Below are 25,337 nucleotides of genomic sequence, written 5' to 3' on the forward strand. Positions count from 1 at the left end.
TGATATTTTCACAAATCTGATATATGTTAGCTGCTGGTATCTCAGCTTCCTATCCTACATGAAGGCTTCACTGTGAATGATGTGTTTAATTTTTTCAAGAGTTGTGTGCTTTCAGTTTTCGCAGCCGCAAGTATGGTGACAAATTGGCTGAGAAGCTGTCCTCCATTTTGCCTAAATTCACAACCCTGAGCAAATTAGAGTAAGTATTATCACATATTGTTTTTTCTTTTCTTTTTGCCCTACCCTGAACCTTATTATGTGGGTCATTATTTACATATATACTAATCTTTCTATTGATATGTGGGTGTTACGTAATGCAGTTATATGATGTTCTCAATGGCCTAAATAATATTCTTCCTAGGTGTAGACATGTAGTGTAAATTAGTATAATGTACTGTATATGGGATTCTGTAAAAACCGTATCCTCTTTATTGTATTTTCATGAAATTAGTGGAGCTTTTCTCTCATAGTATCATTTTAATTCTAATAGATTGACAATGTAAATGTTATTTTAGCCTTGTATTCTGTAAGAAAATACAAGCAAGTTACCTTTATAATACTGTAAGGATTTTTATATAGTGATCCTACCATAGAAAGTCAGTATATAAATGATTTTGTCTTTGTCTTGTTAAGGTTTTGTGTTGCCAGTCTGACTGCCACAGGAGCAGCTAGTTTGGCTTCAGCTCTACAGGCTTGTCCAGGCATCATGGAACTCAAGTACGTTTGCTACACCATTAATTTCACTGCTACAGTAAATGGAGTTTAAACATGTCCATTGACAGCTACATTGGAGGTGTTTGGTTCTTTTTAGTTGTGTGACCTTTGTTGTGTTACTTGCTAAATACAGTATGATAATCTCATATCTAATACTTTGTAATGTTGACGTATTTTGAATGTGAGTCTAAATTTTGACACCAAGATGTTTTTTTAAAAAAAATTTTTTTTTATTGCAGCCTAAGTGACAACAATCTGAAAGATGAAGGGATCAATCACATAGCAAATATTTTAAACAAACTGCCCAAACTGGTCTCTGTAAAGTAAGACTGCTCTTTAACTACTGCAATAGTGTATCTCAGTATCTTGTTGCTTTTTAGCCACATTTTTTGTGCAAAATGTATGTGTGTGTGTGTGTGTGTGTGTGTGTGTGTGTGTGTGTGTGTGTGTGTGTGTGCAACTTGCAGGCTGGGTCAAAACAACACCTCACTGACAGCTGTAAACTGTCTCATTCGGAAACTGGCTTCTAACTTGAACATCCAGCACATTCTTGCAGAGTAAGATCGAACTTATATTATAGGCTGCAAAGCATCTAAATAATAGCGAATCATGTACAACATGTTAAATGCTTGTTATACAGTATAGATTTTTGTCTTTTTTGCAGTGGAAAGAAAAATGTGACAGTAACTTTTTCTCAAAACTCAGTTACCAACAGGTGAGTTTTATGGTGAAATAAAGCAAATGAAAAAAAAATAAAATAAAAAAAAATGAACAGATGTAAACTCTCTTTATTTTTTTTATTTTTTATTTTATTCATTTTGCAGCCATAAAACTAAGTCAGAACCAGCAATCAAGTAAGAAATTATATAAGATTGTTCTTATGCCGCTTTATTACTACTTTGCTTTTGTAAGTTTTTTTTTATATCTTATGGTACCATTTTTCTCCAGTTTGTTGAACCAGGAATGGAACAAGTCTGAGATGCAAAAACTTGCAAATTCATTGGTGCGTTGGCCTGCCCTTTCTGTTGTGGAGTAAGTAACTGGAAATGCTGCCCTTTAGATGTAGAAATGACTAGCAGAGACACAACAGGCTGAAACAGCATATACTGAAAGCTCTACACCTTGGATTAAATTAGTGAGATGAAGGGTAGTGGTTAGGGTTAGGCAAGTAGTCGTTAATGTTAGAGCAAGTCTCGAGGAAATGAATGTAAGTCAAAGTACTGTCCCCATGAGGATTTAAAATAAATGTGTGTGTGTGTGTGTTTGCGTCCTAGTTTGTCTGGAGGCCAGTGGGACGTGGAAACTCTGAGGACACTAACTCAGTTTTTGCCAAAGTTCAGCGTTACCAAGAAGATCATGTAAGATTTGTTTTATACACTGTAAAACAAATCACAAAGCACTTTATGTGATACTGGCATTATTCTCCATGTATATGGGTGCATATGGATGATTTTTAGAAAGGTGTGTTTGTTATATAATATGCAGTTTTGTTATATTCTGCCATAACTATCCAAAAAAAAAAAAAAAAAAATCACAAAAACATTTAATCCCCTGATTTGTGTGATTAAAGACAGGCCAGGGAAAAAACTGTGTTCAGCATCCAGCAAAATGAACAGTAGCATTTTGTTTGTGTTCATATTACATTTCTCAGTTTGAATGGAAGCTGCTCTTCAGTGGAGGGTTTGGTGGTTCTCACTGCTCTAATGTCTGATTGTCCCTCAGTCATGGAGCTTCATATAAGGTACAAATACACCTGGACTTTGTGGTGAATAATATACTATAAATACAGACATTCACAGTTTCATACACTATCACACATACTTACATACACAAAATATAGTATAAATTATATCTGGCATGTCCAGTATACCATTCTTGGAATAAGGTGTTAAAGTCTAATCACGTCATATACTGTCTTATTAGTAACTCTTCAATGTGCTATATACATTAAGTTTGATTGATTGATTCATTAAGGTCAGCCTCCAGTGTTTCAGCATTGCAGACTTTAAAGCTCCTAAACTGTTGTGTAAGAATCATCAACTACTGTTAACTAAATCTTTATGTTTTAGGCTGCAGTCTAGCTCAGATCCTAAAGATCCTATCGTGGTTTCTATTGTGTTCTCCGGGGGGACAGAGAGGCCGGCGAATGAAGTATCTAAAAAACTCTGGTATGTATTCATTTGGCCATGTACTTATAAAAGCCTGTTTTAGTTTATTCAATAAGTATTATTATTTTATTAGTCTCAAATTGTCTATGTGTGTACAGTTTTACTGTCACTTTGTTTAGTTAGCTGTAAACCACTTTGAATTGCTGTATACAAATACAAATTGGTGTACAAATAATGTTATTGTAACACTGTCACTGTCACGTTATTGTGCCAGTATGTTATTGGGTCACTGTCACATGTTATTGTGCCAGTATGTTATTGTGTCACTGTCACATGTTATTGTGCCAGTATGTTATTGTGTCACTGTCACATGTTATTGTGCCAGTATGTTATTGTGTCACTGTCACATGTTATTGTAACACTGTCACAGCAATAATGAAATAAATTTGATATAATGTAGAAAGAAATGATATGAAATTGTAACATAAGAGGAGATGACATAGAGAATAATGTTTCCTTTGTTCATAGTGGCAGGGTTTTTCATACACATTTAGAGATGTCAGCGATGGCAGTGGCATAATGGGTGATACTGATGGTACATTATGTTGGTATTACTGATGATAATAGTGGTAACCATGAAGTTTTTGCCTCTGTCAGTCTGAGCAGTTGTGGCCTGGTGCCTGCTGATCTGGAGAAAGTGTGGAGGAGCTTGGGGACGTCTTCTGATCTCACCATACTGGAGTAAGACTCACATAAGGACATGGCTGCACACACACAGTCAAAAACCATCTATACAATGAAATACTGAGCCATATGTCTGGGTCTTCAAAACCTCCAGAGCCACATTTGCAACTTTGTGTTGTAATGCGGTAGCTAGGAATTTACCATCTCCTACCATCTAAATTTGCAATATATACACTTTTTTTCTTGTTGATGTCTCTCTTCTAACTCCACATTCTTTACTTTCAGTTTGTCCAGTAACTGTCTGGGCAACAAAAGCCTGAAGAAGCTGTTGGACGTCCTGCCCCGACTTAGAAATATCCAGGAAATCAAGTAAGGCTCAGACACCAACTGATAAGAAAACTGCTAAGAAAACATTTTATTATAAAATTATTATATAAATATGTGATGTGTTGTTAAAAAAAGAGAGATGAGACTGTTTCGGTTAGACAGAGCTGATCTAATCTTTGTAAGTTGGCAGAAAGAGGCAGTTATTTTCTTGCCAAAGGCATTTCAAAGAAAATTTATCAGTGCTGAAATGTGATACGTTCACCCCTGGGCAATTTTCTGTACAAAGAGCTCATTTAGCATAAAATTACGTCTGTTATGCCTGTCTCATTGTTTGTTTTTTAGCCTCAGTAACAATGACATAAGCATGGAAGGAGTGGCGATGCTGGCTGGTGCTTTGTGTTCTCATAAGAACTTAACACAAGTTGACATCAGGTACTCTGTTTTAGTTGATTAGGGCGACAATGGTCTCAATCTTAAACTGGCATTAAATGTGCAGAATGTTCTTGTGATTGTGTCTGGTTGGTTTTCCAGTAACAGGGGCAGAGAGCAGGTGCTCCTGAAATTCTGGCCTGTTAGAAGGTAGAAGAGATGCGTCTGTGAAGCCTTTGTGCATAATATGACTGCCTGCATTCGATAAGTGAGCTAATTCTGACTTTCTATTCTGTTTTAGCAATGACAACCAGGAGCTCAAGCTGTTCAGGTACAGTGAAATGATGAGGTTATGCATATATTGGGCACACTTGACTTCCGTTTTCATCAAAACACTTTACATGTACTTTACATTTACATGTATGTCACTTACAAGCAAGTGATCCTCTTTCACTTCTTGTAGGATAAACAACAGCAACCTCCTGCCATCAGATATAAGCACAATATGTAAAAAACTGGTCCGGTGTCACCACTGTTTGGAGTTGGAGTAAGTTAAATTATTGTTTATCCACAGCCTGCCATTTCATTATTACAGACCAGCTATACATTAATATACTTTTATGTTGTCAGTGTTTCTCACAGCTCATTGAATGATGAGGCTATTGAGAATCTGCTTAAAGCTTTGCCAAAGATGTTGTCACTGCAGAGACTGAAGTAAGATTTACACACATACATGAATTTAAAATAATCAGTGTGGATATGCTTGTGTGGTAGTAAAGGTTTCTCTACTTGTATTTGATTGATTTTGTTTTTTATTGTGCAGTCAGACTGGGAACTTCACCACACATAAGCATGAAATTTCACAGCAGATTATGTAATTAATAGTTCGCTTAGAATCAAATTATATAAATGCATTTGTTTTCATCGCTAAGTGCTGCAATTTGATTATCTGTTCATTTCATTTCAATGAACCCTGTCCTCTTTTCCTCCAGTGTCAGCCACTGCATTGCATCCGCAGCTGAGGCACTGGTGTTGGTTCGGTGTTTGATGCTCAGTCACCGAGTCACATCAGTGGAACTCAGGTACAATATTTAACCATGTTAATCCGTCAAGATTTTTTTTTTTTTTTTGTATTCAAGTGATAATTTACAGATATCTGGCACTCATAATGCCTTTGCTAAATGCTGCTTTAAACTTTCTTCAGGTCTCAGAGTGAATCCGTCATTCATCTTGACAGAGTGAAAGCAGAACAAAGCAGCTGCAGGTCGGTCATCCACTGGAAAATTGTTTATTTTCCAAGCATTCACTCTACGTACAATACATAGCTTCTTCTAGTTTCACTTTCAGTCTGACTACCAAAGCACGTGCTTCAGTATGATAATGTTCATAAACTCGGTCAGCAATGGCCACTCAAACTAAAGAAGAAAAACTAGCCAATAAATACTGGAGATAATTGATTATCTGGTTAGGAAGTGTTAATTTAAAGTACAGTGGGTGTCCTGAGAGCTGTTTATGTCGTGTGAGAAAAAAAAAAGATCTCCTGATGTGTTGTCTGTTTTGCTGACTGTGTGCACACAGGTTGACTCATTTCGACCTGAGCAGTGACAACTTGGAGAGACTGCTCAAGATCCTGCAGGAGGGCCCCCTGTTGTCTGCTCTGGAGTATGTGCCACATGTGTTTATGCATTAAAACACACCCATGAGCAAACTAGTTCTTTCTTACTTTGAACTGTTTCTCCTGGAGACTGAGCAGATCTTTCCTTTGATTGCAGTTTGTCGAATAACCAGCTGGGAGACAGAGGAGTGAAGCATGTTGTAGATTCTCTACCAGGTCTTAAAATCACCAGCTATGTCAAGTAAGATACAGTAAGATTAAGGTTAAAAATTTACTTTATTCATCCCAAACTGAGAATTTCCACTCTGCATTTAACCGACCCTAAGAGCACACAGACAGCAGTGAACACACATTGCGGCAGTGCCTGGGGGGTCCGGTGCCTTGCTCAATGGTCTCACCTCAGTCGTGGTATTGAAGGTGGAGAGACCACTGGCTATTCACTCCTCCCCACTGACAATTCCTGCCGGTCCTGAGACTCGAACCCGCAACTTTCGGGTTACAAGTCCAACTCCCTATCCATTAGTATCCATTAGCCCCCAGTATATACAATATATTCATACAGTGTTAGTTTTCTTTTGTTCATTTGCTTCATTTAGAGCCTAGCCTGTCATGCAGATTGTTGGCTGATCTGTAAGCAATAAACACAGGAAATTATGAATCAAAGGGGTTTCCAAAGACGGTTGCCAAAAATATTTGCTAGTCTGCAGTGTGTCTTCATCCACAGTCTCAGCAGCAATGGCCTGAGCCAGCAGGGCCTATTGGATGTGGCCAGCACATTGTGTATGTGCGATAACGTCTCTGATGTAGAAGTCTGGTGAGTCTATGCAATGTAGAGATGAGTAAACACAGGCCCAGAAAGACAGCAATTAAATGAATGGTTGAAAAACCATAATAATTAAAAGTTTTCATCTCTGTCTGACCCAACTTTCCAACGTTTGCTGGTAGTTTGGGAGCAGAGGAGAGGTGTCTCATCTGGCTCAGACAGTACGGAGGCTGTGAGAAAACTCTGAGGTAAGACTTGAATCCACATGGACATAATATAAAAAAGTGTTTTAAAAAGATACAGCAGTAGAGTAATTACAGTCTTAACATATCCTCTTTGCTCAATATGCACAAACAAAGCTGATGGAAATCCATGCATTTGGCACTGAATGTACTTTTTATGAATCAAAAAGTATAAAAAATCAAAAACTCAAAGTAACTAGGAAGGTAGTACTCAAATGTTTTGTGTTTAATTGAACAAATGAACCTTCATATGATTATTACATTACCACTGGGCTACACTGATGTGTGGAGTAAAGCATAGGTGTTCCTGATCTCATCCCCCATTTTCAGCAGAACTCATCACATATACAATAACTTTGCTAGAGCAGGTCAACACGGCAGTGGTTTTGAATTGTTGTTATTCTCCCTGTTTGTAGCCTCAAAAGGCCATTTACAGGTGCCAGTGCACATTAGATCCATTAGACAGTGTATACTTTAAGATAAATGCACGTGTGTTTGTTCTAACCTTTTTCTCCGGCTGCCTGCCAGTGTCAGAGAGAGTCATTTGCAACATGAACATGTGGTCAGATTAGCAGAGATCTTATCTGACTGCCCCAGTCTGACCAAACTAGAGTAAGTACATCTACATGTTTAGACCATTTTATAGCTATCATCATGTTAAAAAACTCCTTTGTAACAGAGTCATTTTCAGGAACTTAGAAAAATATGTATCATAATTGTTAATTAAAATGTAATAGCTTTTATGTGGTTGGTGATACAGATAATTTAAATTGTTTCGGATTAGCTTTTGGTTGTTCTTAATGCAGTCTTTTTGTTTCCCTTGCAGAAAATATAAAATATAAAACCTGACTGAAGTGTCTACTGTTGTGACCTGTATTATATTTTCTATTCTGGCTTCTCGTGTTTAATTGTTTTCTGAAAATCAGTAGTGATGATTGTGGTTGGGTCACAGGTTCAAGAACAATTTACTGAAGTTGGAGTGGATTGAAGACTTTCTGAAACTGCTGAACATCGGTGAGAGAAGATGTACTGTCAGGTGAGGAATTCAGTGGATGCAGCTGTTTGCTCCATGTCAGACTAGTTCCTTTCACAGCATATTTGGAAATTAAGCCTGTTTGTTTTAGCTTGTTATACTATAAAATTTTATAAGCTGGTGGTCTTGGTAGAAATGATAACACTAATCAAACACTATTGAGTAAATTTAAATAAAATGTAATTCATTCGTATGTATGCCCTAAATTTTTAAGTGTAATAGTTGAAGAAGCTTTATGTGTTCTTTATTGCAGCACATATCCTAGGGTTTCTATCCGAGTATTAAATTGTTGTTAAAGTTGTTGCTAAGTTGTTTTCGACCTACTGAACTGCATTGCACTCTGTGTTCCTTGTCAGTATTGAGGAGTACTGGATCAGAGCTGAGGAAGCTTTTGGTTTAGTGTGTCGCTGCCTCGAGCTTAGTGCCAACATTCAAACCATCAGGTGAGATATGCAAATGTATGCAAGCAAACAAATATAAACACACACGCAGGTTTTTGAAGACTTTACACTCTTTTCAAATATTCAAACTCATCGCAGAACATCCCATATCAACGTATACATTATTTGTTTTGGTATAAATAACAATCAGGCACATTTACTCTCCAGGGTGCACCACACCACGCTACATCTGTCTTTGATGAAGTCTGCTGAACTGACTTCAATCAGGTAAGAAATATCAGGTTTTATGTTTGAAAAGATTATCTTAATCCTGCAACTGAGACACCGGGTAGCTTCCATTTCCCTTATGAGATTGTTTAAAGTAGTTTGAGAAGGGGTTGGAGTTTTATAATCTTGTTATTTATAACAGCCAGAAATAAATACCACAACATGTTTTGCTGGCCATTAGACATGTCATACAATGAGTCTGTTTTAATCTCTCCTCTCCTCTCTTCTAGCCTTGTGGACTGTGCAGTAGAGGGGCACCAGCTTGCACCTTTGAGGAGCATCATGCAGAGTTGTTCTTTGCTGGCTGAGCTGGAGTTAGTACTCTATACTCTGTGTGAATGTACACTGATTAGCCCCAGCTTTAATTGGTATATGGTATACTGGAGTGTATTAGGCAGAAAATCACGAAATATAGGCCTTGTAAGGCTCTTAGTGACTTTGACAAAGCCCAAATTGTGATGCTAGATGACTGAGGCCAAGCATTTTCAAAACAACAGGTCTTATGGGCTCAGTATGCAGTGCTCACTACCTACCAAAAGTGGAACTAGTAGACTCATCGATGTTCATGGGGAGTGTAGTATGATCTAGTCCCACAAAACAGCCACTGCCACTGAATAACGTAATGCAGTCTGTGATAGACAGGTGCTAGAACACTCAGTGCATCACAGCTTGCTGTGAATGGGGCTGGTCAGTGTACCTGTGCTTACCCCTGTCCACCACTGAAAGCACCTATAAATAGTCAGGTGAGCATCAGAACTGGACTACGAAGCAATGCAAGAAGGTGGCCTAGTCTGATGAACCATGTTTTCTTTCACATCACTTGCACAGCTTGGTGCGTGTGAGAAAGAGATGGGATGTGTCGGTGAGCCCCACCTCACGACTTACAGGACTTACAGGATCGGCTGCTAATGTCTTGATGTCAGGTCTTGTCGAGGGTCAGAGGTGTTTTTTTTTTGTTTTGTTTTTTTTCAAAACAAGGGGACTTAATATAATGTAGATTAATATGGTAGGTGGTTTAAATGTTGTGGCTGATCAGCGTAATATGCACAAGTCAGTATACAAGGAAGAATAATCTGCAAAAACTAAAAGAAAACATAAAAATCATGTTTGTTCTCATTACTTGCAGTTTCTCACACAACATCCTGGGTATGGAGGGAGCTGAGTTTCTCTGTTCTGTTCTGCCCTTGTTGCCAAATCTCACTTCTCTCAGGTTAGACTCTTTTACACATTTGGCACTTTAACGTGTGACTGTTTCAAATTTTTAACATAACTATCTGCTCTTGTTGTTTTTTATTCAGTATTGGTTCCAAAGACCGTGTGACTGTGAATGAGAAGCTGTCAGAGGCCTTGCTGGAGTGTACATCTCTTCAGACATTAAAGTGAGCAACCCGGACACATTTCACTTCACTTGTCTGAAATTTACTTTCTTTTCATTTTTCTTTTTTTTACCACACCTCAGGTCGTAAAATATTAATATTTTTTAACATGCTATTTCTGTTCAGAATAATAATAATGAGTGTTCTGTCTGCAACTGGAAAAATCTGCCTTTCCCTCTCCCAGTCTATCAGGGTATGAGATTGAAGATACAGCAGCTCAGGTTATGACCAGAATGTTTCCCCGTCTTCTATCACTCAAGTAATCATTTAGCCTTTTTTGTATCTGGCATTGTTTAGTGTAAAATGATGTTGGTGGTGAACGTGGACATTATGTAACAGAGTAATTTCTCTTCTTCTTTAGTCTTTCTCATTGTGGCTGGTCTGCAGCTGGTGGGTTGCAAATCTTCCAGGCACTTGGACAGTGTGTCAGTCTGGAAGGCCTTTGGTAAGACGCGCGCGCGCGCGCACACACACACACACACACACACACACACACACACACACACACACACACACGCATACGCACGCACACACACACACAAACACACACACACACGCATACGCACACACACACACACACACAAACACATAGGTGTGAATATAGAAAGAGTGACTTAATGAAATTGCTTGAAGTTCTCAGTGGGTCTGTGTGCCTCTTTCTGTGTGTTTATGTGTATTTCTTTTTGCGTCCCAAGTCTGGACTCTGTGCATCTGGATGAAGACAGCAGGGTGTCTCTGGCACAGTCACTAAGGAATAACAAGTCTCTACGCAGTCTCAAGTAAGAAACAGACTAATCTACTGCATCAGTATCTTGAACTTAATGAATCTAATACCATTTATGAGTTTTGACCCAACTTTATTATAGAGGTGTATAAAGATTTCATTATTGGGGGCAGTTGTTTTTTTATGTATGCATAGTGTAAAAGGTGGCCTTCCAGATTCATTTTGAAGGCTAACCCAGTAAAATGTGGACTGATTAAGAATTTAGTTACCATCTAAAGCCTGCCAAGCATATAAAACAGACATCTTTACTGTCACTGCTGCAGTGACACTGACATGCACATTTACTCACACATATCCAGCACAAGTCTATAAATCTAGACTATTTATGATACCTGGCATTTGCTCACACAGTTACTGCCAAAAAGCTGCTGCTTCAGTGCTCATATTGCAGTGCTCCATATGAAACTCATCATAAAATGTGTAAGCTTTAATCCTACAACACCCTCACCCCCATGGGAAAATATATCATTCCCTGTTCGCTCATCGTGCTAAGCTGTAGTGTTGCTCACTGGTGAGCTGCGAGGTCACAACCATTTTGTGCAGTGTATAAATATATATCATATTACAATCTGTTTTTTAAACACAGCTAATGCAATAATCTAAAGGTGAGCCACTCCCAGTTCAGAGCCATTGTAACAGTTTCACAGAGGACCTGATTTCTTGTTTGAACATTAAATTTCAACCTGTGTAAATGGTAAATGGATTATGTGTGTGTCCCAGACTGAATAATATTACCCCAGTCATGGAGCCACTAGAAGTAAATGGTGTGCATCTACTAGCTGCTATGGAAGGACTCACACAGATGGAAGAGATAGGGTGAGTTTTTCATAAATACTATACAGAAAGTTTGCTGCACACAGACAAATGTAGTTAACCTCAGTTTAGTCTGCTATAAAAGAGGTTGTCATCAGAGATGTTGAATGTGTTCTTTCTCTGATGGTTTCAGACTAGACAGCTGGAGGATGACTGACATTGAAGTAGAGCAGCTAACCAGACTCCTTCCTGTTTGGACAAAGCTCAGGAAGATCAGGTAAAGCAGGAAGGTTTCCAACATTGTCTGACCCTTGATTAACAGAATATTATTAATGTCTATTATAAATGTTATATATAGCTAAGGTATTACAAACCTGTTCACTTTCCCTGTCCTTAAAAATCATTCAAACATATGAATCACTTTATTGGGCTTTCATCACCTTCTTAACAGCTGTTCCCATTTGGCAGTGGCTTCTTCTTTTCTTACACAGATTTTCCATTGAAAAAGGTGTTGTAGCTTATTGAGTGATGCTGTCTCTGTATGTCTTTATTCATTACCTTTTATTTTTGTTACATACAGTATCTCTTTTGCAGTTTTGAAATTGTTAATATCAAAGTTGCAATATGTAAACATTTTTACACACAAACAATTAATGTCACTTTCAAACAATAGATTTCCAAGATTTTTCATTTAATTTTATACGTATCTGTGTGTATCTATTCTCCAGTCTTTCAAAGAACAAAATCAGCGACCAATCAGGAGACAAAGTAGTGGAGGCTCTGATTGGCTGCAGTCACCTGGAGGAGCTCCAGTAAGGACATTTATTATATGTGGCACATTGTTGTATAAACATTCCTTGTAGCAGGTGACATGTTACATTTTGCTAGTATGTAGTATGTATCCACTGATGTGCACTTCTTATATGCATATCAATAAGAAATATAACATTTTAATTCAATAAACACTGAAATTTGTTTGTTCGTTACCACCCACCACCTTCAATTGTTTGTTCATTTGGTCAAATGGATTTTGGTTAAATGCAAGAAACCACACAAAAATTGTATCTTTTGTATATTTATATCAGTAGAGCTTTAGAACATCTGTCTGTGCTGTCTTCCAGTCTGTCTAGCAACCATCTCAAAGATCTCACTGCTGCTAGGATGGCTCTAGTTTTACCCTCACTGACACACATCCGTGTGTTAGAGTAAGTCTCACACAAATTAAAATTACTTTTTGACATATTATTTACTCGTCAGGGTTGTCCTGAGGTTTATATTCTTTATGGCTGTATTTTTTCTTTTCTAGTATTTCGGACAACTCAATTGGACGTGAAGGGTCGTTGAGTTTGTCCAAAGCAATAATGTACATGAAGAGCCTCACCAAGATTAAGTAAGCCTCATTAGTTTCTTTTGGTTTTGGGAATCACAACAATAACAGACTAGACTAGATTGACTGACTGGTTGTCTGTATGTGTGGTCTTTCAGTCTGACCTCTGTTGGAACTTCAGAGCTCTGTGCTGTAGCTGCCAGTCTGGCCCACTGCCCTCTCATACAGGATATGGGGTGAGATAAAAAAAATGACCATACAATAAATTGGTTGCACACTGCATGTAGGTAATTAATTAATTAATTAAAAATTACACAGCTGAGAAGCTTATGACTTTCGAAAGAAGCATGGATGGCCCAAGAAACAAACTCTCAATATATGTTCCACAGGCCAAGAGACATATTAAAGCATTAAATGTATGCTTGTATGTGTGTGTTTTGGGAAGGTTCTAGTTTTCAGTATGGCCTAAAATCACAATGACTTGTGAACTTAAACAGATTCAGTTCAATTCAATTCAATTTTATTTGTATAGCGCCAAATCACAATACATATCATCTCAAGGCACTTTACAAAACAAAAAACCCAACAATTCCCTTATGAGCAAGCACTTGGCGACAGTGGAGAGGAAAAACTCCCTTTAATGGCAGAAAAAACCTCCAGCAGAACCAGGCTCAGTTTGGGGCGGCCATTTGCCTCGACCGGTTGGGTTGAGTGGGTAGAGGAGAGAGAAAAGAACAGCAACAATAAAATAGCAACAAATAGACACTGCAGGTTGGTGGAACCAGTAACTGCACATAAGCAATATACAGCTCCAGGACCAGGGACACCTGCAGAAGGTACAGGGAGAGGGAGGACAGAGAGAGAGGGAGAGGGAGAGAGCACAAACTAAGGGAGAGAGAGAGCACAAGGTTAGTGACATTCAATGGTGGAATTTACATGTGAGGAGGGAGGAAAGGATTCATATACATATGGGCTAAGAGAAAGTGTAGAACTTGTGTTTTACAATCCTGCTGTCTCTTTTTAACTTTGTCCAGTCTGGGATGGAACAACTGTGGTGATGAAGTTGCACTGGAGTTGGCCAAAATCTTTCTTTTCTGTAAGAAGTTGACCAGAATAGAGTGAGTTTATTAATACACACAAACACACTCACCAGCCTTGAGTTTTACACAGGATATTTTAGTTGTAAGACTTGGTTTTTTTTTTTGTAATTAATTTATTATTTATTTATTTTTATTATTACAACCCTAATCACACAATATTTTATATGGTATTTTGTTTTTAATTCTGTATTTTTTTCAAGTATTACATATACAATATTTGAATATGTTACCAGATGTGTTTCAAATTTTCAAAGCTGATGGAACTTTAATTAGGTTTTATTTTTGTTGCATCACTCATGCACAGCTAAAAACAGTGCGTATAAGTATGTTTTTATTTCTCTTAGTCTGGAGTCCAACAATGTGAGTGTTGCTGGAGCAGAGGCACTGGCTAAAGCCTTAGAGTCATGTCCGGCTTTTCAGCTCATCAGGTAAACATTCTGAAATACAGACACCAGTACATTTTGTCACCTTCACTATCTAGTGATAGCACAATGAATAGGTGTATTTTATCACAATGATTTTTGACAACAGTTTGAATGTGTTATACAGTCATACCCCATCTTACGTCATTAATTGGTTCCAGAAGGCGCGATGTACAATGATTTTTGGTGTAAGCTGGACCAAATGAATGAATGAATGAACATGTCATGCAGCCTCTGCTCTGAGTGACGCCACCAAATGGAGTAATGATGTATGCAAACGAAACTTGGTGGCGGTGTATGCTTACAGTATATATGTCATCTTGATCGGTGATGTAAATTTGTGTCACTTGATGTATCCTGAACTGTGATTTACTCTATAAGGCATAGTGTAAGTCTGAGTATGACGGAAGTAGAAATTACCTAAGTTGGGGTATGACTGTGTTTCAAGGCTGCTATATTGTGAATTGTCAAATATATTTAAAAAGCTGGTCATATTATCCACCACTGTGATTTTCAGACTATGGAGGAACAAAGTCTCTTCCACTGAAGCCAAGAGACTCAGGGATAAGGATGGAAGGATGAATTTCTCATCTACATAGTGTGATGTACTGTATACTGTGCTTAAAAACTCTATGATCATTTGGTGTTCCAATGACTGGAGCAGCTGAATGTCTGTCTAACAGGGCAAATGGTGTAAAAATCACCATTGTCTATAATGTGAGACTCTTGATGAATCTTGAAAGTGTTGCTGTAGGGAACATTGTATTGACAGTAAGGATACAGTAAGGATTTACAGTTGAGTGTCTGTAAGGTGTTTGTTGAGAAAAGAACATATCAGTTATTGAGATGTATGCACTTATTGGCCTCTAAGTTCACAGTGGTAAACTGGCATAATCAGCCAAGTGTGATGGTGTTCCTTCACTCTGCGTCACTTATTTTTGATGGTCCCCACTGCTTCCTTATGGATTATTAATGTAATTCAAGCAATGCTAGTTGTGAATTAGTTTTCACTTGGAATTATTTTTGTTTAGGGGCAAAATATTAATTTAAGCATGGACAAGAGTAGGTATTTTTAACAAGATGTTTCCTGATGTATATGTTGGGAAACTGATTGACCTTAGTGGTGAACTGAAATCTGACATAGTGGTAGACAAAGAACCCACAGAGATCATTATTTTGAATAAGTGCCACATTTTCAGTCACATGTTAGCCAGCTTTGGACACACTGTCACCACTGTTTCTGCCAGTCCAAACCACAGTGAAACTAGAAGCAATGATGTAAAGACTCTTTGATTTTCAAGCACTTTGCCGAGAAAATGATTCCTATAGCAAGACTGATACACTGGGTCAATTTGCACTGTAATATTTAGATTGGACTTAATATGATATTATAATTAGAGGCCACATTGCTGCAAACACAATAATACATGAACACAGTGAAGTAAGAGTTGGGAAAGAGAACTCCATCTCTATTTCCACTCTTATGGTCATTTTAGGTTGTGGTCTCTGTCCAGTTTGCGTATTTATTTCTGATGTTGTTATGGAAAGAACTTGTCATATATCTTTAATGTTATTTATCAACCGGTAGTTTATATCTTTGAAAGAAAGGTGGATGAACACATACTGTAATAATTACAGACTGGAGTCCCACTAATGATATTTTTTTAGTTTTTTTTTATTGTGCTTATAGTGATGCTCTCTTCAAGTGTGTCTAATCCAAAAAGTTATTCATGAGGATTTTCAATTTGGTTGACTTTTGAGTTTTCATATGACAAACTGCCTCTATCACTGGCATTCATTCCGATTTGCACTGAGATATTAAAACAGTGTTCTGTGCGTTTATTCACATTCATCAGTGGAGTCCGTTTTTTCTTTCGTGCATTTATATCTTGCCTCTCAATATGTCAAAGAAAAAAAACACTACATTTTTCAGTTACATATCTAACAAAATACCACATTTACCACATACATCATCACACCAATATTTTCTACCAAAGGTTTGTAATATATTTTAATGAGGTCTTTGTTTACCTTCTTCTGATAGCACACATGAAAAGCAGTAGAATAAAGTCACATAACCACACAATCTGCAGCTGATGTTCTGACAGGACGTCCTTTCATTTACGTTCATCTGGCACGCTCATGTGGTTAAGACTGGAGGTGCAATTGTGGAGCAGTTGCTTCTGATAATCTTGATGTTTAAGAATTTAATCTTAGGACCTGTTTAGTGAACAACAGCAGTTTTGCATGTTATACAGAAATCTAAGTCTGTACAACGTTAAAGACATTTGACATGGCACAGCAGGAAAACAGGTGTAAATAATAACATTGATATCTAAATTCCATTAGAAAGCTTCGGTGGTCCTGACATGGTTCATGCTGGCTCACACTGTCATGAGAAACAGGAACACCTGAATAGGACAGAGCCTTCCTTAATGTTAATAATACACATGAAAATTGTTAGATCCTTTACTGATGTAAAAATAAAAATACCACTATGTAAACATGATCCATTACAAATAAAAGTTCTGATTTTAGATTTGTCTTAATTAAAGAATTAAACATAACTTAAGTATCACAATATAGCAATATATATATATATATATATATATATATATATATATATATATATATATATATATAAATATATAGTAATAAACTCAGGCAGAAAGGCCTCTGTACTCTGTACATTATTATATATTATTGGAAAATATTATTTATATGTTCATATATACTCTAAAATTGCCCGTAGGAGTGAGTGTGAGTGTGTGAGGTTGTCTGTCTTTGTGTGTCTATATGTGGCCCTGCGACAGACTGGTGACCTGTCCAGGGTGTACCCCTGCCTTCCACCCGAGAGAGAGCTGGGATAGGCTCCAGCAGATCCCCGTGACCCTGAACCAGGAAAAGCGGGTATAGAAGATGGATGGATGGATGTTCATATATAAGCAGTACTTTTATATTTATCTATTTTGTATGATTTAAAAAAGAGTTTATAATACTTTAATATATGAGCAAACTCGGATCGTGATGCCAGTGTAAACCACAAGAGAGTGCCAGTGGAACAAAAAGCTTTCTATAATAATGCAAAATGCTACATACTGTCAATATTAAAGATTCGGAGGGTATTGTAGTTTGACTACACTAATGGAAAAGGCACCATAGCACACGTCAGTCACGCAAATATGTAAGTATTAGTGCGATGAAAAGAAAACGAAACACTTTAGGCGGAGGCGCTTTATTTCAGCCTTGTTCGCTGTGCTTTTATTTTGTAGGTGAACTCTCCGTAGTTCCGGTACGCGCGATTAGCTCGGTTCGTGGCGCTTTTATTTTGTAGGTGAATGAACTCTCCGTAGTTCCGGTGTGCGGTGCGCTCGGTGAGCTCGGTCCGTGGCGCTGAGAGATGATTTACGTTCACACTGTTGCGCCTTCCAGGATACTCGGAATAAAAATGGCATCAGCAAGTTCACTCTTCACTCTTTGGTAGAAAAATTGTCCTTGTTGCTTTTTTTTTTTTTGCTTTATTTCCACTCCTGACTTTGCGTAGTAATTAACGAAACTGTCAACTGAAAAAACGGAAAGAAGTTGGACGCCGTTTAACGTGACTGAGGTGAGTGCGGTTTTAGCGCTCACGTACTGACACGTCTCTGACATGTATGAATAACAGTTAGATTTAAGAGTTAGCTGGTGTGTGGTGGAGTTGTCCAAATGACGCTAACAGCCTTTAACGTGTCTGCTGGTTAAATACGGAAGGATGTGGTGAGAGTATGTGACATTTAGCTGAACACTTTGGTCGCAGGGGACTGGGCATGTGTGTGAAAGAGAGCTGCTGTTTTTAGTGTTTTGAATAATTTCATATTCCAAGTCCCCAAATCTGCAAATGATTACTGTTTACAGTGAGCACCTCGTCTCTATTGGCACGAACATGGCAGAGAGGACATGTAATTAGACTTAATGACTGTGTACACAGTTCACCCTGCTATTGGCGAAAAGAGCGTCCATGCTGCTTTGGTCCTCAGTCAGTCACATTTAGCCTGCCTGCCTGCCAGGCTTCCTTGCCTCTCTGTGTGACTGGAGTGTGAACGTCATCGTCAGGGTCAGTACAACTCGAGACTTGCATAAGGCTGTTTTACTGTACTTTGGCTGTTTTTGTGTTATCCTGCTATACTAGATACTACAAACCTACCTGTAAATGTAGTTATAGTGCCACTACGCCGTGTTACACACAAAGTGCGAATGGCCCTCATGTAATGGCACGCTCAAAGGGAGGTGATGTTTGTAATAGCAGGTCCCGTTCATTTATAGATGCAGTAAATAATTTCAGCACAGGTGGTGGTACAGCAGGTTATGGCCTCTAGAGTGTTCTGATTACCATTAAAATGACATTTTCCTTCATGTAGACTCAAAAGTTAGGTAACAGCCATGGTTTGTGTTGTTATCTGATCAGATTTAAAGACATAATGCAAAACATTCCCTATTTTTGAGAAAACAAAGTCCACTGAAGCAGTATAAATATTTTTGACTTGATGACCAATAACTGCAAGATATCCTGCTTTAGCGTCTGCCCTGGTGCACGATTTGTGTGGTGTAATGTTACTTGATGGACTAGCATTGTGAGCATAATCAGTAAATACAGGCTTAAATGACAATGAATGAATTCATGAACAGTGAATGAACGTGAAAAAGTATTTCACCCAGTCAAAACAAGCTTTTCGCCACCTGTGAATGACTGAGTAAATGAATGAAAATATTGCACTGGTATTTTCAGTAGTACATCAGCACTACCAGTGTGACATCACAGGAGAAGAGCAGGAGGAGCACGCTGCTTATGACACATTAGTATCTTAGCAACAGACAGCATCCTTTTAGCCGCGCTGAGGAAAAAACACCTCTGTGGACACAAGGTGCTGTGCTGTTTATTTGTCCTGAAAGACTAGGAAATTATTTCAAATATGACACATAATACTGAGAAGAGTTTGCTAACCTGCTCAGAGACATATTATTACTCTCATCAATTGTTTTAAGATGTGTGTTTTCTCTTTATTGTTTTTGCACTTCTTGCCTGTGGCTGCACCAATTTGGAGGATCTGCAATGGCTGGACACTGTGTGTTTATTTCTTGCTCAGTAGGTATTTCTAGCCAAAATGACCATTAGTGTAATTAAACTGAGGTCCTGACGGCTGTAAAACCACAAGTCACATATTGTAATTGTGGTTTGTTAATGTTTGTATTTGCTTGTTTTTTCCCTGGTTTTTGATCTGTATATGTGATATTTATGAAAAATGAAATAGTGAAAAATTACCTAAATTCAACATATTTCAATCTTTCTTTTTCATTTGATAATCTAATCCACCGATGTCTGAAGGGAAATTGATCATCTGCCTGGCAACAGAAATGCACACCCAGTGTTGTTACCATCTTATTTTCTCTCTGCAGTGGTATTTCCAGTAATTTAAGATTTTTTCAGCTGTCTGTGTGTAGAGTGCTAGAGTTATGTAAGACTCACAACAACCATCATTGTGTATGTTACAACCTACAGTACAGTTCAAAAAGATTGTGTTGCGTGAATCTTTAATCTTGTGGAATCTGTTTATCTGTTTATGGGTCATTACATTAGTGGGTGATAGATACTTTGGGTTGATGCTGACCAATTTTTAAGGATATTTTAATATTTTTGTACAAGGCAAGTTATATACAAATTTGTCTATCCAAACATTTTGTTTTGTTTTTTACATTTTTGGGGGACAGGGGGGCATTTTGAGATTCTGACTGTGGTCACACAAAATAAGACATTTATTTTCATGGACATTTCTTCTTGGTAGATGTTTTCTAAATCAAACAATTTATTAAGTAATGGTGAAAATAATAGGCTGATTAATCAGTAATGAAAATATTGTTAGTTAGTTAATATTGTTAGTTAAGCCCAAGTACTTAATACTTTGGCTTATGACCAAAACTACATTCCCTTCAGCTTCAGCTGTACTTTGAGTTAGTTCTAATTAGCAAAAACAACATAAGAAGGGTGAGAAGAGGGTGCAGGATAATGTGTGGGTGTGTATGAAATCTCAGTTTGTTTTGCATATTCCTCTGTTTTCTCTCCTCCAGGGTGATCAGCTGTAGCCCCAGACCATGGCCTACACTCTAGGCTCAGCCACTGACAGCCAGACGCGTAGTGTCGGGCCTCAGCACTGCGTCACTCGGGTAGAGCTGTCTGTTACCGCAGCCAACCTGCTGGACCGAGATGTAGCCTCCAAGTCAGACCCCTTCTGCGTTCTCTTCCAAGAGGTGGATGGAAACTGGGTGGAGGTTAGCATGATCAGACAATGCAGCAAGAATGAACTGTTAGGTGGAAAGAGGGTGAAGAAGGACATACTAGAGAAAGGGAAGGGACTGAGTGTCTCAATAAAACAGGTAGAAAGAGCAGACAAATCAATGGAGAATGAAATTGGCAGATTGAAAAATTAAGACTGACACATAAATTCAAGTTTGGATTGTAAGGGTTCAAACCCATTTCTAGTGCTTCTTCATGCTGTGCTTTTTAACTTCAGGGAGGTGGAGAGAAGTGGATAATGGGAGACTGGAAGAAAAATAAATTAGAAGTACGTTCAGGGTCACATCCACCAGGCTCTTCTAGGAAGTTGAGGAAATTTTGTTAGTTGTCCATGTTACTTTGTAGACAGTATGTGTTGTGAGCCAGATCCACAGTCATGATGTCTTGACCATCTGGTATGAGCCCTGACATGCTGAGCCCAGTAGGATGTTGCAAAAGTTGTGAGAGACACCAGCATAACGGCTCTGTTAGGGCTACAAAATGAATGACATGAACACATATTATTGACATTGAATTATCAGGCCCAATGTCTCAACACAGAGATTGGGGCCTTTCTGTGTGAAGTTTGCAGGTTCTCCCTGCCTGTGAGGATTTTCTGTGATTGTACTGTGATTTCCTGCCTCAGTCTAAAAAGCATGTAGTTTAAGCTAATTGGTGATGCTACATTGCCCATAAGTGTGAATAAGGAGTACTACACTGGAAAAGCTAAAAGAAGATATTAATATAAACTGTTTCTTGAAATAAGGAACAGTGTTTTGCAAAATTCAGAATTATTTTGAGGTACTGCATATGAGTCAATCACATTTCCTATTATACCTGTTTTTACAATACCTTTTCGCATTATGATTATGTAATGTATGTAACGGCTGGTATTTGACTTCACAACTTCACTTACTGTAATATTTGTTCATTTTTTATGGACTGGATGATTTCTATGTTTGGAACTTACAAATGTTTAATTGAACATAAAACTTAAAAATTGTGTGCACTCACCATATAGCTCAATATAGAAATTCATTTCTTGCTTTATTACCTTTATTACCTCTTTGGTTTTAAAGTACTTCATTGTTTCCAGTTATCTGGATGTTTGCATGAATGATGTTTACAGTAACACGGTGGACTGGGACAATCTAAAGTGCATTCAAAAACCAATTATGATAAATTCACATAGATGTATACAGACAAATTACACATTTATCATTCTCGCTGATACATTTAGTCCAGTGGCATCACATTATTACTCTGCCCACCCACAGCTGAGCAGCAGTCCAAGCCACAGAGAATGAAAACACCTGTGTGCTTTTAAGCTCTGCCGACAGAGAGCTTTCTTTGCTGTCCACAGAAAGGTAATGACTTCCCTCCTTCTGTGTGGGGTATGCATGTTCTATCCATGTCTGCTGAGGCTTCTTCCTCCTGTTTCCTTCTCAGCCAAAAGTCATGCTGGTCGAACTTCAGTGAACTTTGACACCTGAGTGTGCATCACTGACTAATATCAAGCTGTCTTCACAGTGCTGACCTTTGAGGATGCAGAGAGCTGTAGACTCGAAAATAGAGAACATTTTTGTTTTAGCTCTGTTGCAGATTTCACTTTTATCTATAAAAGTGCTGCCCAAAAGTAAGGTTTTACAAACATGAAACAGGACTTGATGTTAGAATTATGTCTTTTGCATCAAATCTGTGTTTCTCAGTTAACGACTAAAAAGATAACATATGTTAGGTTGCAGACCTTTATTTTTCACAGTTTTTTAAACAAAATTGTGTGCAGTTTCATTCTATAACCAATATTCAGGGTCCATGTTTACTGTATTTTCCTGGTGTAGACAGAAAAATTAGTGCTAATTTGAAAATGCTGAAAAGAAGCATGATGAGAAAGTTTTGGTATGTGTGGGCTGCTTCTCAAGGCTTTTCTGTAACGAACAGCTGGTCAACAGGGCAAGTTGGCTTTTGTGTATGAGTGTGCATGGGTGCCTGTGTGTTTGTGTGTGTGTGTGTGTGTGTGTGTGTGTGTGTGTGTAGGCGATTGCCTCGGGTTGTAGCTAGCTGTTGGTCAGCAGGGCATGTGGCTCTGATGTGAAATTGCCAATGGTTGCTATGGCAATAGGAAGGGAAACAAAAGCTTAGTTCTCCTGGAGAGAGGTAACGATGGAGAAGGAGAAATGAGGCCCAAACCTTATCACGGATATTATCCACAGCTCACTTTCTCTCACACTCGCGCTTTTCTCACTTTCCCTGATCCCCTCCTGTTAGCTTTGTTTTCTCCCTCCTCCTTTCTCCGATTGTCTTTCTCATTTCTGTTGCCAGTTTTCCCTCTCTCTCTCTGTCTCACTTTCTGTCTATCTTTGTCTATCTTGTGAGCTAGAGGTGTGAGAAGCAGCTGGGTCCATCTGGGAAAGAGAAAGGGAGAGGATGGGGGTATGTATGTGCAAAAAGGAGATGAGAGTAAAGGGCAAATTAGTAAAAGAAAGAGGGGATGGATGAAGACGGACCGAGGTAAAAATGTGAATGAGTGACAGAAGAAGAAGTAAAGCTAAGCAAAGAGGAGGGTGAAAGACAGTGCTGACAAAAAAAATCGTGAAGTAAATGTAATGATAGCAGCTAAATGGTGCTAAGAGAGGCTTTAAAGAAGATGATATGTAAATGACATGGCACCCAGTTAGCAGACTACTGGGACTATTTTATAAATCCTTTTGATTTTTCTTCTCTCTCCATACTCCAAATCCTCAGGCTAATCTCAACGTGTTATGGACATAGATATATGCCTGTAACCCTGAAAATGAGGACATAGAGTGATGTTTCTCCAAATGCAGTAAAAATGCTCATATTAGTGGGGCTGGAAATTACAACTTAAGCAGTGCTCTAGTACCTTATAGCCTTGAGACATCATTTGCTAGATCCTCTTTAGAAATACTGATCAATTTCTCCCTGAAGTTAACCTCAGCTCCATGGAGAGTGTCTTTTCAGTTCATCAGTGTTCAACTTTATTGTTTTTTAGTTGTGTTTATTTTTGTGTTAACTTCTTGTTGTGTTGTGATTTTCCTAAGGGACTGAAACATTAATTATTGTGAGTTTAGTCACCTGCCATTCAAACACAAGCAAGCAAGTGACATTGTTTTGCAATGTTGCAGGTTTGTTCAACTGTTTCCATTTTAGCAGCAACTTTGCTGATGTCCCTGAGTCATTTGAGCTGTTTGGCTGTGGTGTCGGTTTTGTCTTCCTGGTTGTTGAACAGAAAGAACAATTACCTTCTTACTTACCTTCATTTTACACACACTGGACATTAAAAGTTTTTTTAAATTCCCAAGTTCACACTCAGCTCTAAGGTAACTCGATCGATCCATCAGCTACATAGAATGCAATACAGTGGGTGAGACGCATATCACAGGGCTGACGCGTAGAGACAGACAAACACAGACACTCACATTCATACCTACAGGCAAATTAAAAAGTCACCAGTCAGCCTAAACTGCATGTCTTTGGACAGTCTGAAAAAGCCGAAGTAACTGGAGAAAACCCTTGCAGACACACGAAGAACATGCAGACTCCACACAGAAAAGCCCTGGCTCAACCAAAAACTTTAAACCCAGAACCATGATGCTGTAAGGCATCTTAGTTACATTTAACATATTACTTCAAGCACTGAAACAGTGTATCAACCCACATTTTAATAATAAAAAGAAAAAACTATTGGAAATGCTTTTTTAGTGCCTGTGAGTCGGCAGAAGGCATGTAATTCACTTCAAGGGTGATGACAGTTCAGAGCCACCATCCTTGGTGTATTAGGCCATTGACATTTTAAAAATGTATAGATTTTTTTGTATGCACTCCGAACCCTAAGTGATAAAGACTAGACATATACTGACCTTGTCTAATGGTGGATAAATACGCTATGCACTGTGTCCTGGGTGACTCAGACTGGAGTGTCACAGCTAGTGAGTATTCATCCAACCACCTGGTTTAGAGAACCAAGTGCAAATAACATGACTCTCACAGTGCTCTTATAGACACCCACACATTCTGATCTGTCTGTGTGGCTATTTTTTGGGGCCATGAGAACTCATCTGCTGTAATGCCTCAGAGCTGGTCCCGCACCTAACATTAACCTTCCATAATAATATTTTTGTTCATTGTCATTTCATTCAGTCACATGACTTGCTACAACTGCCGATGTTAGCGTCTAACGCAAATCACCACAATGACATGGTGGTATTAAGAAGTACAGCTGTGCTGAGTCCATCATATCTTTCATGAACTCATTTTTACACTGCACTTACAAAAAAAAACCCACGGTGGCTATTCTGTTTTTCTTTCTGTGTAATGCAGTCAAACAGAACTATTTTATGTTAACTTTTATTCTGTTGCTTTTGCATCTCACTGCTGATAATAAGACAGGAAGTCAAATCCAGCAGAGTGGTAAATGCAGTGCAGTCAAGGCAGCAGCAGGCTTGTCCTCAACTACTGAAGAAACTTATCTGGTGCAGAAATGACAGAGAGAGGCTGGATGTGGAGGAGTCACTGACACAATCAGAAACCTGCATAATGTTAGAATACTGGGATCATAAAATCACTTCCCCTTATTTTCTGTGTAAACATATCTTGAATCTGATCACAACCATGGGTAAGACTCTTTAGCACTTTACTAGTGTGCCTGTAAACATAAATAATTAGATAAACACTGATCAGCCACCTGTCTTAATACTGTGTACCCAAGAGTGTAACAGGCAACA

At 38.3% G+C, this 25,337-nt stretch overlaps 2 protein-coding genes across 7 annotated transcripts in view; both read left to right on the top strand.

Annotated features, from left to right (window-relative positions):
• nlrc5 (NLR family, CARD domain containing 5) overlaps nucleotides 1-16,127 on the top strand; it is a 30,282-nt gene extending 14,155 nt beyond the window's left edge. For 2 of the 3 annotated variants that reach the window (XM_026310449.1, XM_026310451.1), the window contains 42 exons: nucleotides 116-199; nucleotides 634-717; nucleotides 954-1,037; nucleotides 1,182-1,271; nucleotides 1,379-1,429; nucleotides 1,539-1,568; nucleotides 1,663-1,746; nucleotides 1,989-2,072; nucleotides 2,366-2,455; nucleotides 2,784-2,882; nucleotides 3,480-3,563; nucleotides 3,792-3,875; nucleotides 4,176-4,265; nucleotides 4,365-4,412; nucleotides 4,504-4,533; nucleotides 4,666-4,749; nucleotides 4,833-4,916; nucleotides 5,195-5,284; nucleotides 5,407-5,466; nucleotides 5,781-5,864; nucleotides 5,975-6,058; nucleotides 6,542-6,631; nucleotides 6,763-6,828; nucleotides 7,351-7,434; nucleotides 7,775-7,858; nucleotides 8,212-8,298; nucleotides 8,464-8,523; nucleotides 8,754-8,837; nucleotides 9,650-9,733; nucleotides 9,822-9,902; nucleotides 10,084-10,158; nucleotides 10,261-10,344; nucleotides 10,595-10,678; nucleotides 11,404-11,499; nucleotides 11,630-11,713; nucleotides 12,165-12,248; nucleotides 12,558-12,641; nucleotides 12,743-12,826; nucleotides 12,922-12,999; nucleotides 13,798-13,881; nucleotides 14,208-14,291; nucleotides 14,803-16,127. In XM_026310449.1, coding sequence (XP_026166234.1) covers nucleotides 116-199; nucleotides 634-717; nucleotides 954-1,037; nucleotides 1,182-1,271; nucleotides 1,379-1,429; nucleotides 1,539-1,568; nucleotides 1,663-1,746; nucleotides 1,989-2,072; nucleotides 2,366-2,455; nucleotides 2,784-2,882; nucleotides 3,480-3,563; nucleotides 3,792-3,875; nucleotides 4,176-4,265; nucleotides 4,365-4,412; nucleotides 4,504-4,533; nucleotides 4,666-4,749; nucleotides 4,833-4,916; nucleotides 5,195-5,284; nucleotides 5,407-5,466; nucleotides 5,781-5,864; nucleotides 5,975-6,058; nucleotides 6,542-6,631; nucleotides 6,763-6,828; nucleotides 7,351-7,434; nucleotides 7,775-7,858; nucleotides 8,212-8,298; nucleotides 8,464-8,523; nucleotides 8,754-8,837; nucleotides 9,650-9,733; nucleotides 9,822-9,902; nucleotides 10,084-10,158; nucleotides 10,261-10,344; nucleotides 10,595-10,678; nucleotides 11,404-11,499; nucleotides 11,630-11,713; nucleotides 12,165-12,248; nucleotides 12,558-12,641; nucleotides 12,743-12,826; nucleotides 12,922-12,999; nucleotides 13,798-13,881; nucleotides 14,208-14,291; nucleotides 14,803-14,884 — 3,325 coding nt within the window. In that variant the 3' untranslated portion in view covers nucleotides 14,885-16,127. Of the gene's footprint in view, nucleotides 1-115; nucleotides 200-633; nucleotides 718-953; nucleotides 1,038-1,181; nucleotides 1,272-1,378; nucleotides 1,430-1,538; nucleotides 1,569-1,662; nucleotides 1,747-1,988; nucleotides 2,073-2,365; nucleotides 2,456-2,783; nucleotides 2,883-3,479; nucleotides 3,564-3,791; nucleotides 3,876-4,175; nucleotides 4,266-4,364; nucleotides 4,413-4,503; nucleotides 4,534-4,665; nucleotides 4,750-4,832; nucleotides 4,917-5,194; nucleotides 5,285-5,406; nucleotides 5,467-5,780; nucleotides 5,865-5,974; nucleotides 6,059-6,541; nucleotides 6,632-6,762; nucleotides 6,829-7,350; nucleotides 7,435-7,774; nucleotides 7,859-8,211; nucleotides 8,299-8,463; nucleotides 8,524-8,753; nucleotides 8,838-9,649; nucleotides 9,734-9,821; nucleotides 9,903-10,083; nucleotides 10,159-10,260; nucleotides 10,345-10,594; nucleotides 10,679-11,403; nucleotides 11,500-11,629; nucleotides 11,714-11,887; nucleotides 11,945-12,164; nucleotides 12,249-12,557; nucleotides 12,642-12,742; nucleotides 12,827-12,921; nucleotides 13,000-13,797; nucleotides 13,882-14,207; nucleotides 14,292-14,802 lie in introns of those variants that run through there. The other variant, XM_026310450.1, reaches the window with a different exon arrangement.
• A 1,526-nt stretch (nucleotides 16,128-17,653) lies between these two features.
• Nucleotides 17,654-25,337, top strand: part of cpne2 (copine II) — a 40,225-nt gene continuing 32,541 nt past the window's right edge. For all 4 annotated transcript variants that reach the window (XM_026311263.2, XM_026311264.1, XM_026311265.1 and 1 more), the window contains exons 1-2: nucleotides 17,654-17,892; nucleotides 20,388-20,588. In XM_026311263.2, the coding sequence (XP_026167048.1) occupies nucleotides 20,412-20,588 (177 nt within the window). In that variant the 5' untranslated portion in view covers nucleotides 17,654-17,892; nucleotides 20,388-20,411. The remainder of the gene's footprint in view (nucleotides 17,893-20,387; nucleotides 20,589-25,337) is intronic.

This window comes from Mastacembelus armatus, chromosome 6, assembly GCF_900324485.2.
Source record: "Mastacembelus armatus chromosome 6, fMasArm1.2, whole genome shotgun sequence".
NCBI classification, from domain to species: Eukaryota; Metazoa; Chordata; class Actinopteri; order Synbranchiformes; family Mastacembelidae; genus Mastacembelus; species Mastacembelus armatus.